The sequence below is a fragment of the Dama dama genome, chromosome X, assembly GCF_033118175.1.
Source record: "Dama dama isolate Ldn47 chromosome X, ASM3311817v1, whole genome shotgun sequence".
Classification (NCBI taxonomy): domain Eukaryota; kingdom Metazoa; phylum Chordata; class Mammalia; order Artiodactyla; family Cervidae; genus Dama; species Dama dama.
This window is the reverse complement of record NC_083714.1, coordinates 95909253-95925655: the sequence shown is the minus strand read 5'-3', so window position 1 is coordinate 95925655 and position 16403 is coordinate 95909253. Positions and strand designations below refer to the sequence as shown.

The following is a 16403-nucleotide window of genomic DNA, read 5'->3' as shown; positions in this document are numbered from 1 at the left end:
CCCAGAATGATGTTGAGGAAAGCTATACAAAATTATTACAAATAAATAAATATGGAATCCTAAAAATTTGTTCAAGTAATCCACAGGGAGGCAAGGAATGACACATGGAAGAACAAGAAACAGAAAAAAAAAGGATAAAATGGCAGACTTAGGGTCTAACATATCAACAGTTACTGTAAATATTAAAAAAATTAGTACACCAATTACGAGCTGAGATTGGCACAGTGTATAAAATAAACGCTATCAAATTGCCCTCAGTAAGAATTTCAGGGATGGCTTCAAGATGGTGGAGGAATAGAATGTGGAGAGCACCTTCTCCCCTACAAAAGATCACCTCTCCCACATCAAAAGATAATCTCCATGTGGAACAATTCCACCAAACAACTTCTGAACACTGGCAGAGGACCCCAGATGTCTAGAACAGCAAAACAATCTCCTCAGAATGAGGGGTTATGTCTTCTGTGCTGTGTAGCCTGAGAAGTCTTGATGCTACTGTAAGAGGTTGGGTCTGAACCCCAGAGGCAGTAGACTCAACTCCAGTTCTTTGAACCATCAGAGAACTCCCAAAGCCATGGAACATTAATAGATGAGAGCCCACCCAAAGGCCTCCATACCTACACTGTGACCAAACTCCACCAAGAGCCAGCAAGCTCCCAGTGCAGCATGCCCCATGCCAATCCTCCAGCAAAACAGGAACACAATCCTAAATATTAGCAGACAGGGTGCCCAAAGCCATAGCAAACCCATAGACACCCCAAAACTCACTACTGGACACAGCAAAGCCCTCCAGAGAGAAGAGATCCAGTTCTATCCAACAAAACACTGGCACAAGTCCCCACACCCATGAAACTTTCACAAGGCACTGGTCCAACCCCACCCATGGGCAGCAGACTCCACAATTAGGAGGAACTACCACCCTCCAGCCTGCAGAAAGGAGACCCTAAACACAGCAGACTAAACAAAATGAAAAGACAGAGAAATACACAGCAGATGAAGGAACACGGTAAACACTCAAAAGATCAAACAAATGAGGAGGAGATAAGGAATCTATCTGAAAAATAATTCAGAATAATGATAGGAAAGATGATACAAAATCTTGACAACAAAATAGAGGCATGGATAAATAGATTGGAGGCATGGATTGAGAAGATACAAGAAATGTTTAACAAGGACCTAGAAGAATTAATGAATAAACAGTCAACAATGCAATAACTAAGTTTAAAAATACAGTGGAGGGAACCAACAGTAGAGTAACTGAGGCAGAAGAATGGATAAGAGAACTGGAAGACAGAATGGTGCAAATAAATGAAGCAGAGAGGAATAAAGAAAAAATAATAAAAAGAAATGAAGATAGCATAAGAGATCACTGAAACACCATTAAGCACCCCAACTTTTGAATCATAGGCATCCCAGAAGAAGAAGAAAAAAGGAAAGGGCATGAGAAAATATATGAGATTATAGCTGAAAACTTCCCTAAAATAGGGAAGGAAATGACCATCCCAAAGCCCAGAGAGTCCCAGGCAGGATAAGGTCAAGGAGAAACATATCAAGACACATATTAATCAAACTAACAAAAATTAAACACAAATATTAAAAGCAGTGAGGGAAAAATTTTTTAAAAATTAAAAAAAAAAAAAGCAGTCAGGGAACAGCAACAAATAACACACAAGGGGATCACCATAAGGTGAATGACTGAATTTCAACTCTGCAGGCCAGGAAGGAATGGCAGGAATACTTAAAGTGATGAAAGGGAAAAATCTACAGCCAGGATTACTCTATTCAGCAAGGATCTCATTCAGATGGGAAGGAGAAATCAAAAGCTTTACATACAAACAAAAGCTAAGAGAATTCAGTACCACCAAACCAGTGCTTCAACAAATGATAAAGGAACTTCTCTAGATAGAAAACACAGAAAAGGCCTATAAAAACAAATCCAAAACAAAATAACAAAAAATAAACATAATATTAAACTCAAAACAATAAAGTAAGTGGTAATGGTGTCACACTTATCAATAACTACCTTAAATGTAAATGGGCTAAATGCTCCAAGCAAAAGACATAGATTGGCTATATGGATACAAAAACAAGACTCCCACATATGCTGTCTACAGGAGATTAACCTCAAACCTAGGGACACATATAGGCTGAAAGTGAGGGGCTGGAGAAAGATATTCTATACAAAAGGAGACCAAAAGGAAGCAGAAGTAGCAATACTCATATCAGATAACATAGACTTTAAAATAAAAACTGTTTTAAGAGATAAAGAGGGACATTACATAATGATCAAGATATCAATCCAAGAAGAAGACAATTATAAATATATATGCACCCGATGTAGGGGCACTTCAATCCATAAGGCAAATGATAACAACTATTAAAGGGGAAACTGACAGCAACACAGTAATAATGGAAGCCTTTAATAAATACTCCACCCACATCAATGGACAGATCATCTAGACAGAAAATTAATAAGGAAATACAAGCTTTAAATGACACATTGGAGCAGCTGGACCTAACATATCTACAGGGCATTTAATCCAAAACCAATAGATTTCACTTTTCTCAAGTACACATGGAACATTCTTCAGGATAGATCACATCCTGGACCACAAACTAAGCCCTGTTAATTAAAAAAAAACACAAATAATTTCAAACGTCTTTTCTGATCATTATGCAGTAAGATTAGATATCAACTACAGGAAAAAAAACTATAAAAACCACAAACATATGGAATATAAACAACACAGTTCTGAATAACCAACAGATTACTGAAGATGTGAGAAAGTAAATCAAAATATTCATAGAAAAAAGTGAAAATGAAAACATGACTACTCAAAACCTACAAGATGCAGTAAAAGCAGTGCTAACAAGGAAGTTCTTAGGAATACAAGCTTATCTCAAGAAACAAGAGATACATCAAATAAACAACCTAACATTACACCTAAAGCAACTAGAAAAAGAAAAACAAACAAACAAAAAAAACCCAAAGTTACTAGAATGAAAGAAATCAGAAAGATCAGAGCAGAAATAACTGAAAAATAAATGAAGGTGACTGTAGCAAAGAACAATAAAACTAAAAGCTGGTTCTTTAAGAAGATAAACAAAATGGACAAACCATTAGCCAAATTCATCAAGAAAAAAACAGGGAGAAGACTCAAATCAATAAAATTAGAAATGAAAACAGAGAAGTTACAGCAAACAAACCAGAAACACAGAGGATCATAAAAGACTGCTACAAGCAACTATATGCCAATAAAATGGACAACTTGGAAGAAATGGGAAAATTCTTAGAAAAATATAGCCCTCCAAAACTGAACTAGGAAGAAATAGAAAATATGAACAGATCAATCACAAGCATGGAACTCAACACTGTAAACAAAAATCTTCCTAACAAACAAAAGCCCAGGACTAGATGGCTTCACAGTTAATTTCTACCAAAAATTTAGAGAAGAGCTAAGATTTATCCTACTCAAACTCTTCCAGAAAGTTTCAGGGTAAGGAAAACTGCCAAACTCATTCTATGAGGCCACTATCACCCTGATACCAAAACCAGACAAAGATGACACAAACGCAAAAAAAAAAAAAAAAAAAATTACAGGCTAATATCACTGTTGAACGTAGATGAAAAAATCATCAACTAAATTCTAGCAAACATAATTCAACAACATATTAAAAAGATCATACATCATGATCAGGTGGGCTTTACTGTAGGGATGCATGTATTCTTCTATATATGCAAACCAAACACTGTGATATGCCATGCTAACAAATTGAATGATAAAAACCAGATGATCATCTCAGTAGATGCAGAGGAAGTCTTTGACAAAATTCAATACCCATTATGATAAAAACTCTCCAGAAAGTGGGCACAGAAGAAACATACCTCAACATAATAGAGACCATATACAACAAACCCATAGCAAACATTATCCTCAATGGTGAAAGACTGAAAGCATTTCCTCTAAAATAAAGATGGGGGAACCACTCTCACCATGACTATTCAACATAGTTTTGGAAGCCTTAGCCACAGCAGTCAGAGAATTAAGGAGATAAAAGGAATTCAGATTGGAAAAGAAGCAAAACTTTCACTGTTTGCAGATGACATGATTCTCTACATAGAAACCCTTAACAACAACACCAGACAATTGCTAGAGCTAATCAATGAACATAGTAAAGTCATATGATATAAAATTAATACACAGAAATCACTTGCATTCCTATACACTAACAATGAAAAATCAGAAAGAGAAATTAAAGAAACAATCTCATTCACCATTGCAACAAAATGAATAAAATACTTAGGAATAAATTTACCTAAAGAGAACACCTGTATGCAGAAAACTATAAGACACTGATAAAAGAAATCAAAGACGACACAAATAGAGAGACACACACCATATTCTTGGACGGGAAGAATCAATATAATGAAAATGACTATACTACCTAAAGCAATCTATAGATTCAATGCAACCCCTATCAAACTATGAACTGTATTTCTCACAGAACTAGAACAAATAATTTCACAATTTGTATGGAAACACAAAACACCTTAAATAGCCAAAGCAATATGAGGAAGAAGAATCGAGCTGGAGGAATTAACCTTCCTGACTCCAGACTATACTACAAGGCTACAATCATCAAGATAGTATAGTACTGGCAAAAAACCAGAAATATGCACCAATGGAACAAGATAGAAAACCCGAAGATGTATCTATACACCTATATCTATACACCTATATAACCTTATCTTTGAAAAACAAGGCAAAAAAATACACTGGAGAAAATAGTGTCTTCAACAAGTGTTGCTGGGAAAACCGGTCAACTATGTGTAAAAGAATGAAATTAGAACATTTCCTAACATCATACACAAAAATAAACTCAAAATGGATTGAAGATCTAAATGTAAGATCAGAAAATGAAAACTCTTAGAAGAAAACAGGCAGAACACTCTCTGACATAAATCAACAGAAGATCCTATATGACCTACCTCTTAGAGTAATGGAAATAAAAACAAAAATAAACAAATGGGACCTAATTAAAAGTTTTTACAAAATGAATGAAACTGTAAGCACAGTGAGAAGACAACCCTCAGAATGGGAGAAAATAATAGCAAATGAAACAAGTGACAAAGAGTTAATCTCCAAAATGTACAAACAGCTCAAGTACATCAATACCAGAAAAACAAACAATCCAGTAAAAAAGAGGGCAGAGGATCTAAACGGACATGTCTCCAAAGAAGACATACACATGAAAAGATGCTCAACAGCACTCATTATTAAAGAAATGCAAATCAAAACTACAATGAGTTATCATTTCCCAAATGCCAACAGAGGTCCCTATAGTTAAACTATGTTCGTTTTTTTTTTTTTTTTCAGTAATCATGTATGTATATGAGAACTGGACCATAAAGAAGGTTGAGCTCTGAAAAATTGATGCTTTCAAACTGTGGGGCTTGAGAAGATTCTTGAAAGTCACTTGGACAGCAAGGGGATCAAACCAGTCAAACCTAAAGGAAATCAACTCAGAATATTCATTGGAAGGAGTGATGCTAAAGCTGAAGCGCCAAAATTTTGGCCACCTGATGCTAAGAGCCAACTCATTGGAAAAGACCCTGATGCTGGAAAGCCTGAGGGCAGGAGGAAAAGGGGGTGACAGAGAATGAGATGGTTGGATAGCACCACCGACTCAATGGACTTGAGTTTGAGCATAGTCTGGGAGTTGAAAGCAGGGAAGCCTGGCGTGCTGCAATTCATGGGATCACAGAGTCGGACACGACTTAACAACAAACAACAACATCATCTCATACCAGGCAGAATGCCACCATCAGAAAGTCTACAAACAATAAATGCTGAGAGGGTGTGGAGAAAAGGGAACCCTCTTACACTGTAGGTGGCAATGAAAATTGATACAACCACTATGGAGTATAGTATGGAGATTCCTTGAAAAACTAGGAATAAAACTACCATATGCCCCAGCAATCCCAATACTTGGCATATACCCTGAGGAAACCATAACTGAAAAAGACACATGTACTCCAATGTTCACTGCAGCATTATTTACAATTGCTAGGATATGGAAGCAACCTAGATGTCCATTGTCAGACGAATGGATAAGGAAGTTATGGTGCATACACACAATGGAATATTAATCAACTATAAAAAAAGAACACATTTGAGTCAGTTCTAATGAGGTGGATGAACATAGAGACTACTATACGGAGTGAAGTAAGTCAGAAAGACAAATATCATATATTAATGCACATATATGAAATCTTGAAAGATGGTACTGACAATCCTATGTGTAGGGCAACAAAGGAGACATAGACATAAAGATGAGACTTTTGGACACAATGAGAGGCAAGGTGGGGTGATTTGAGGAAATAGCACTGAAATATACACATTACCAAATGTGAAATAGATAGCCAGGGGGAGTTTCATCTATGATTCAGGGAATCTAAAGCTGGTGCTCTGTAACAACCTGAAGGGGGCGGGAAGGGAAGAAGTTGGAGGGGGGGGTTCAGGAGGGCAACAATACATGTATGCCTATGGCCAATTCATGTTGATGTATGACAGAGGCCATTACAACATTGTAAATTAATTATCCTACAATTAAATTAATTAATTTAAAAAGGAATTTCTTAAATAGAAGTTTCATTTCTTAAGAAATTAAAAAGGAAGAAAGTATCATGAAAAATTTATATTGAAAATTTTATTTCCTAATGGGGAAACAAAGAAAACATGTTCAAATGATCATGTCCCCCCAAATTCTTTTCCTGCTAATTAGTTTTACAACAATAAAACATTGATCTTCTTAATTAATTTTACCAAGCTAGCACAGTTCTGATATAAATTTTGATGCTGATAGCACCAAGGGCTTCCCTGGTGCCTCAGACTATAAAGAATCTGCCTGCAATGCAGGAGTCCTGGGTTCGATCCCTGGGTCGGGAAGATCCCCTGGAGAAAAGAATAGCTAACCACTCCAGTATTCTTACCTGGAGAATTCCATGGACAGTGGAGCCTGGCAGGCTACCATCCATGGGGTCACAAAGAGTCACACACGACTGAGCGACTAACACTTTTACTTCACTTTCAGCATAATTCTGATATAAATTTTGACGCCAATAGTGTACTTATTTATTATATGTATTTATAAATAAGAGTACTTATTTATTCTAAATAAAATATTAACTTATAAAACATAAGAGGTTATTTAACCCAAAATCACAATAAAAAATGCCTTGTCCTGGGTATGGAAGATTTTTTAATTTTGGAATTTATTAACATAAGTTATCAAATTAATATATCAATGATACATTCATTAAATAGTCAAGAGATAATGACAAAATGAAATAAAATTAAAAACCATTTCTAATTTTTAAAAAATTATACATTATATAAAAGATTTTTAAGCTACTCTACATTCTGTTATATGTATTTCTAGTCAGGTGCCCTACATGAGTGAAGAATGAATGAGAAACAGTGAGTAGAACAGGAAAACAAAAATTCAGAAACAGTTCACAACACTGCAAATAAACAAACACCAAAAGGTGATATTTTCCCCTATAGAATAAAAAAAGAGAAAAAAAACAAACAAACTCCTTACATGTTAGTAATTTAATGTGACAAAGGAAGACATAAAATAGATGATAGACACATACATTATTTATGCTTGGTTAGGTTTCTGGGATATAAGAACTCCATGCACTATTGAAAACAATTGTAATTATAGTGGAAATTAGTAAAATAAAGAAATAAAAGCAAGTGTTATCTGCTAATATATTACAGGAATCTTAAAACTGAATGCATTCTTTAGCTTGATCATTTTACTTCTAAAAATGTCCTGCTGGAAGAGTGTTGCTCTTCTCTAAAGATTTATTTACAGTGATGTTTACAGTTCATCCTGGAGAAGGAAATGATAACTCACTCTAGTATTCTTACCTGGAGAATTCCATGGACACAGAGGAGCTTGGTGGGTAACAGTCCATGGGATCACAAAGAACTGGATACGACTGAGTGACTAACACTTTACAGTTCATATGAGTGAACTTAAAAACGAAATAAAATAAATAATAAAAATAAGATTGTGTCAGATGCTGTTAGCTTCTTATCAAAAATTCATTGCTCATTTTCTTCCTTATTAATATAACATTGATTTCATTCTGGGTGGTAAAGTGACCAGTCTCAAGAACTGATTCTTAATTGGTCTTATTCTGTTATGGCAATCCCATTTTTGTTTGCCAAGTACTCATGTCCTAGCATCCAGTGCAATTTTGAGATACTTATAATGCCCAGCTCTGGTTAATATGATACAAAAGATTCAAAAGGAAATCTGTTGGGGAGCTTCTAGGAAAATGTGTGTGTGTGCTAGGTCGCTTCAGTTGTGTCCAACTCTTTGTGATCCTATGGACAATAGCCCACCAGGCTCCTCTCTGTACATGGAGTTCTCCAGGCAAGAATACTGGACTGGGTTGCCATGCCCTTCTCCAGGGGATTTTCTCAACCCAGGTATCAAACCCGTGTCTCTTCTGTCTCCTGCATTAGGCAGGCAGGTTCTTTACCACTAGCACCACCTTCTCCCCTAACAATATTAAGCTGCTTTTTTCCCCTGCCCCTTCTTCCTAACTTTGACTATGATGTAAGGATGTAATGCTTTCAGTTATGGTAACCAAAAGACCACAAGCATGAGGAAAAAATAGCAAGGTGCCCAGGATGTTGACAACATTCTGCCCAACCAACATCAAGGTTTCTTGCTTCCAAATTTCATTACATAAATAAATGTGTTTATGGTTCAAGTCTGTTAAGTTTTATGTTATTTTTAACTTAGTACATCCGAACTGAATAAAAGATTAATTTGCCCACAGCAAAGCTGGGACTCAAATCCATGTGCATCTGCCTCATGTTTATTTTTACTGAACCATTGTGACTTTAAACAAGACACATATCCTCTTTGAGTCTTAGTTTCATCATCTAAAATGGGGCTTATAATACTTTCTTGGTGAGAATGACAGCCAAATTAGATAATGCACATGAAAGCTCTTTACAAAGCACAGACTGCTATACAAGCACAAGCTGTTTATATGTAAAGTTGTTGCAAAAACACAGTATTGCAGTTACTTCATTTTTTTCTGAGGTTTATAGTAGTACTAAAATAAATTACAACCAAAGAGATGCTTAGACAAATATACATTTCATTATGGGCCACTTTTTGAGAGTTTGGTAACAAACAACAGTTTGACAGAAAGACCTGTTTTTTCCCCTTAGAAAAGTTCAGGTTTGTAAATATGGGTGACTTTAAAGGTAATGGCCATGTACATAACAGGGATGCATCTAATACCTTGTTCTTATAAAAGTGCTGAGACTTCTGATCATGAAGATCAATGTGATATTTAAAATAGATTTTGTCAAGCCAAGTAGCTTATTCCATTGGGTCCATCATAATGTCCAGCATGACCGAAATCTTGGTGATCATCCCTTGGTCTTGGGATCCCTTATAAACAATGTGGGTACCCCACTGTGGTATAGAATGTTATGTGTAGAGGAGTTAAAATTAGAATTAGTGCTTGTTTCTTGATATCCCTGGGCCTTAGTCTCTATTTGCAAAATAGGTAGAAAAGAGGCAGGCTAAATAATCACTACATTTTGTTTCAGTCAGGGGATCATGTCACTCTCTAACCTGTGAAGTGAAGTGATAGTTGCTCAGTTGTGTCCTACTCTTTGTGACTCTTGGACTGTAGTCTGCCAGGCTCCTTGTCCACGGAATTCTCCAGGCAAGATTACTAGAGTGGGTTGCCATTCCTTTCTCCATGGGATCTTCCTGATCCAAGGATCAAACCTGGGCCTCCTGCATTGCCGGCAGATTATATACCGTCTGAGCTACCAGGGAAGCCCAAATCTAAAACTCTCCAAAGGATTCCTGGTGCACTTAAAAATTTTTTTTCTCATCATAAACTTGAAGAGTCCCCATGATTTGGCCAATATCTCTCTCTGAGACCTCATTATGTACTACTCTGTCTCTCACCCAAAAATCATCAGCTGTACTTACATTTTTCCTCTTCCTTGAACATTCCTAGTTCATTCTCACCTTGGAACTCTGCACTGGTTCTATCCTCTTCCCAGAAGGCACCTCCTTAAAAAGGCATTCCCATACTACATGATAGGAGCTAACCAGTCACTCTGTATAAGATCACTGTAATTTAATTCTTGTCATACTTCCATATCTATGTATGTATCTTGTTCACTGTTTCACTAATTGACCTATGACTGATTCATGTTGAGGTTTGACAGAAAACAGCAAAATTCTGTAAAGCAATTATCCTTCAATAAAAAATAAATCAATTTAGAAAAAAAAGGTAAGGTTGGTGAAGGCAAAAATATTTGTCTGTTTTGCCACATCCACAGTGCCTAAAACCATGCCTGCCAGTTTGTAGGTGTTTAAACCATTCCCAAGAAAAAGAAATGCAAACAGGCAAAATGGTTGTTTGAGGAGACCTTACAAACACCGAGAAAGGAAGAGAAGCACAAAGCAAAGAAGAAAGAGAAAGATATACCCAACTGAATGCAGAGTTTCAGAGAATGGCAAGGAGAGATAAAAAAAGACTTTTTAAGTGAACAATGCAAAGAAATCGAGAGAAAACAATAGAATTGGAAAGACTAGAGATCTCTTCAAGAAAATTAGAGATACCAAGGGAATATTTAATGCAAGTGTTAGTCACTCAGTCATGTCTGACTGTTTGCGACCCCATGGACTGTAGCCTACCAGGTTCTTCTGTCCATGAGATTCTCCAGGCAAGAATACTGGAGTGGGTTGCCATTCCCTTCTCCAAAGATGGACACAATAAAGGACAGAAATGGTATGGACCAGCAGCAGAAGAGATTAAGAAGAGGTGGCAAGAAAACACAGAAGAACTATACAAAAAAGGTCTTAATGACCTGGATAACCACAATGGTGTGACCACTCACCTACAGCCAGACATCCTAGAGTGTGAAGACAAGTAGGCCTCAGGAAGCATTAGTAGAAACAAATCTAGTGGAGGTGATGGAATTCCAGTGGAGCTATTTCAAATCCTGAAAGATTATGCCATTAAAGTGCTGTACTCAATATGCCAGCAACTTGGGAAAACCCAGCACTGGCCACTGGACTGGAAAAGGTCAGTTTTCATTCCAATCACAAAGAAGGGCAATGTGAAATAATGTTCAAACTACCACACAATTGCACATTGCTTTCACAAGTTAGCATGGTAATACTCAAAATAATTCAAGCTAGGCCCCAACAGTACATCAACTGAGAACTTCCAAATGTACAAGATGGATTTAGAAAAGGCAGAGGAACTAGAGACCAAATTGCCAACATCTGTTGGATCATAGAATGAGCAAGGGAATCTAGAAAAACACCTACTTCTGCTTCACTGACTATACCAAAGCCTTTGACTGTGTGGATCACGACAAACCGTGGGAAATTCTTAGAGATGAGAGGACCCCACCACCTACCTTACCTGCCTTTTGGAAAACCTGTATGCAGACCAAAAAGCAACAGCTAGAACCAGACATGGAACAATGAACTGGTTCCAAATAGGGAAAGGACTACGTCAAGGCTGTATATTGTCACCCAGGTTATTTAACTTATATACAGTCAGTTCAGTTCAGTCACTCAGTCATGTCCAACTCTTTGCAACCTCATGGACTGCAGCATGTCAGGGTTCCCTGTCCATCACCAGCTCCCAGAGCCTGCTCAAACTCATGTCCATTGAATCAGTGATGCCATCCAACCATCTCATCCTCTGTTGTCCCCTTCTCCTCCTGCCTTCAATCTTTCCAAGCATCACAGTCTTTGTCAATGAGTCAGTCCTTCCTATTAGGTGGCCAAAGTACATCACGTGTACAGATATACAGAGTACATCATGTGAAATGTTGGGCTGGATGAAGCTCAAGCTGGAATCAAGATTACCAAGAGAAATACAAATAACCTCAGATACGCAGATGACACAACCCTAATGGCAGAAAGCAGAGAGGAACTAAACAGCCTCTTGATGAAGGTGAAAGAGGACAGTGAAAACGCTGGCTTAAAACTCAACATTCAAAAAACTAAGATCATACCACCCAGTCCTATTACTTCATGTCAAATAGATGTGGAAACAATGAAAACAGTGACATACTTTATTTTCTTGGGTTCCAAAATCCCTGTGGACAGTGGCTGCAGAAATTAAAAGACGTTTGCTCCTTGGAAGAAAAGCTATGACAAACCTACCCAGCATATTAAAAGGCAGAGATACCACTTTGCTGACTAGGTTCATACAGTCAAAGCTATGTTTTTTTTTCCAGTAGTCATGCATGGATGTGAGAGTTGGACCATAAAGAAACCTGAGCACTGAAGACTTGATGCTTCTGTGCATCAATACTGTGGTATTGGCAAAGACTCGTGACAGTCCCTTGGACAGCAAGGAGATCAAACCAGTCATCCTTAAAGGGAACCAACCCTGAATATTCACTGGAAGGACTGATGCTGAAGCTCCAATACTTTGGCCAACTGATGTGAAGAGCCAACTCATTGCAAAAGACCCTGATACTGGGAAAGATTTAGGGTAGGAGGAGAATGCGGTGACAGAGGATGAGATGTTTGGATGGCATCATTGACTCAATGGATATGAGTTTGAGCAAACTCAGGAGATAGTGAAGGATAGGGATAGGGAAGCCTGGTGTGCTGTAGTCCATGGAGTCACAAAGAGTAGGGCATGACCTAGCGACTGAATAACAATGAACAAAACCAGTAAGTGATTGCTGAATTAATAGACAACTGCATAAAATATGTGAGTGTGAAAAAAAATCTGCTGACTGTCTGCTCCCAAACTTTGTGTCCCCAACTGCAGTCTCAATTTAATACCACCCTCAGTTTCTGGGACCAACAGGGACCTGAAGCAGAAACAATTATGCAGCTCTACAAATCAGGGTTGAGTATATAATTCCTGCCTTGTGGGTTGTTTTGTTACCAACTGGGATTCTAGACCCTTCCTAGTTCCCCATCAATGAATCCTCTCTTGCAGTTTCCTCAGTGGTCCAGTTCCTCTATACAGAGGCCACATTTCAGCCTACTCAGTTCTCTCTTTTCCATTCCTAAGACTTGATAGCTGGCTCCTGGACCCCAGACGAGTGGCTCTTGCTTTAGTTGACATATGTCCCTAATACTTAACAGCCTTCCTAAGCCTTTGCATTATATATCTCCTCTTGAGATACTCCATTATCTCATGGAATCCTCCCCTGCCTCTAATGCTGCCAGGTTGAATTCCTAATGAAACTGTGACTGCTATTGTCATAATCTTTGGATTTCATATGTTTTATTTACTAAACCTATTAGCCACAGATGGGGTGGACTCTCCTAATCTTGGACTTTCTTGGTTGCCAGTCTGCTTTTCTAGGATGTAACAGAAATAAGTATCCTGACCAGGGGTACTTACCTTGGAGAGCTCTTGTCCAGGTCCACACAGTTGGCAAGTGACACACCGTCCCCATTGGTCCCAGTACTCATTTTCTTGGCAATCCATTGTGGGAAGGCTATGGGCACAGAATACAATTAGGGAACAAATGGAAAAGGATCTCAAGGCAAGTAGTGGCTTCCATCTCAGTTGGTTTATGGACCTCTTAGTCTAGCCTCTGGACCTGGGTTAGAAGGTTTGAGGAAGCCAACTCAAAACAGCTAATGCCTATACAGCACTAACTATGTGCCAAGAAGTCTTAAGTGGTTTACATGTAATTATTCAAGCTTTGAAACAACCATATCATAAACTATTATTAGTCTAATTTTGAATGTGTGAAGAATGAGGCATAAAGGCCAAGGAATTCACCAATGTTCATACAGTTAGTGGCTGTAACACTTGCTGAACTGGAAAGAAAATGATAAGACAAGGAGCTCGTATCTGTCTAGGAACTAGAGTATAGCCACAATCTCTCACATGTTACCAGCTATTAACAGTTTTGAAAGCACTTTCATACTCATTATATTTGATCCATACAAAATCCATGTTGTAAGCAGTAGAGATTATTATCCTTTTGTGGATGAGAAAGCTGAAACATGGTTTTCTTTTGCCAAAACTGTCTCAGGTACCTTTGAGGACAACTAGCTGTCATTGCTTCTGTCCTTGGAAGTGTGGGAGAGGAGAATGATCCAGCATGAAGAAATGTCCTGGTACATTAAAGTGCAGAGAAAAGGAAACATTACTCAGATAACAGTTCTCAAAATACAAATGGTATAGGGCACTGGCACTAGCATTAGTCAAAGAGTTGGGAGGTATGGGTTCTATCCTGGATACAGGTTTGCTTAGGACTAATAAGTTTTCTCAGGATATGGGACTTCCAGTGTTGAAACTAGGACAGTCTCAGATAAACTGGGATGGTCGGTCAACTTACTTGGCTCTTCTTTTAATCTATGATTCTGTATGAGTCACTTATTTTTTCTGGCTTCAGTTACTTAATCTGAAGAAAGGGGTCGGTATTTTCCTTACCTACCTTATATAGCCCTTGGAATGATTAAATGAACAAAGGTCCATTGAAGCATTCTGAAGGATTTGAGAAGTTATACAAAATAAGACAGAGTTGAGTATATAGAGAGGTAGTTTTCTACAAAGATGAATTTTAATGTCAGTAACTGATACATGCGGCTTGCATTACTCAAAGAGAAAGGTGGGGTGAGATTCTTTTGTTCACTCCTTAACCTCATACCATGGTGAACTGCAGGTGGTTTCTCAAAGTATATAAAATCTTCAATGTGTTCTTTCAGACAGAAGAGAGGAGAGTATGTATGTATACCCTGTGCTAGATACCACCATTCCTCCCTTCAAAAGTCCCCAGTAGCAATGGAGTAAGTTTTCCTGTCTGGCATTCTTGCTTGAATGTACCTTTGCCCACGATCAACTGGGCCATTTTTTCCCATTTCTTCATTCAGAAGAAAGTAGGCTACGAAACCCATTTTTTACATAAGCTTAAGATGCCCCCGTCTATGTTGTTTTGATTATTGACCCATATTGTCAGCCTCAGTAGGCACACTCCCCTCCCTACCCCACATCGTGTCATTAAGAACAAGAACTATCAGTGGTCTCACAGCTCTCATGACAAGAGAATTAAGTGTCATGGGCACAGGGCCAGAATACTCATCTGGGTAACTCCCCTGTATCCTCTTCTTGCCCACAAAAACAGAAAATCATTGGCAGGAGCCAAAAAGCAGTCATGCCCTTAAGATAAGCTCCCAATATAGGCATCTGAAATCTCCAAAGCAGCTGTTTCTGCCCTTTGGGTATCTGAGACACTCTATTCTATTTGGTATCCAGAGCCCCTTCCATCTAATAAATGTCATGTGGCATGAATCTTAACATGTCCCTCTAACCTTGGCTTTGAGACCTGTGAGTAGGCAAGTTAGGTGTATGGCCAAATCCCCATATCAGGCTCCAGGGAACAAACATAGGCCTTTTTCCCCCCATTTTGTCAAACTGTTTATCCCAAGCAAGCAAATTAAACTGTCTTTCACAATAAGTTTAATCAATTACCTTTTTTTTTTTTTTTAAAGATAAGAAAGCCACAATGGCTCTGATCTGTTCTGAAGAAGCCATGGCCATGAGTAAAATTGTCTAATAATGGTTAAATTATTACCAAGGGACAAACTCAGGCCTTATGTCAAATTCTTCCCTGTGGTCAGCAGTGTCCTGTTGTAGACGTACTGCCTTTTTATTTTAAGAGAAGGTGAGAGAGAATAATTAAGTTTTGAGAAAATCAGAGCTACTGTGAGGTGCCCTATAACTGCAGCTAGACACTCTTCCAAGGTATCCCAGAAGATATATCTGAATCCTCCAAACTGCTGTATAAGTCAGCAACATAGATGGACCTATAAAATTTCAACATATGTATGGATGCATGCTAAGTCACTTCAGTCGTCACTGACTCTTTGCAACCCCATGGACTATAGCCCACCAGGCTCCTCTGTCTCTGGCATTCTCCAGACAAGAATACTGAAGTGGGTTGCCATGCCCTCCTTCAGGGGATCATCACAAACCAGGAGTATAAACCACAGCTCCTGTTTCTCCTAAATTGCAGGCAGATTCTTTACCATTGAGTCACCAGAGAATATACTCATATAAATGCTTCCAGATAAAGATACAAAACCTTTTCATTACCTCAGCAGACTCTCACATCCCCCTTCCCAGTCAATGCCATTCCCTTCTCTGAAGTAACTTCTATTCTGACTTCTATCACCATTATTAGTTTAACCTGTCCTAAATGTCATATAAATTTGATTCATATGAGAGCCCTCTTTTGTTTCTGGCTTTCTTTGCTCAATACAACATCTGTGAGATTTACCCATGACATTGTGTATAGTAACATTTATTCCTTACTATTGCTGTGTAGTATCCCATTGTTTGGATA

The 16403-nt window shown here is 38.1% G+C and overlaps 1 protein-coding gene across 4 annotated transcripts in view; it reads right to left on the bottom strand.

Annotated features, from left to right (window-relative positions):
- Nucleotides 1–13534, bottom strand: part of EDA2R (ectodysplasin A2 receptor) — an 83647-nt gene extending 70113 nt beyond the window's left edge. For 3 of the 4 annotated variants that reach the window (XM_061137270.1, XM_061137271.1, XM_061137272.1), the window contains exon 1: nt 13448–13534. In XM_061137270.1, the coding sequence (XP_060993253.1) occupies nt 13448–13534 (87 nt within the window). The remainder of the gene's footprint in view (nt 1–13447) is intronic. The other variant, XM_061137273.1, reaches the window with a different exon arrangement.
- Between the last annotated feature and the right edge of the window lie 2869 nt (nt 13535–16403).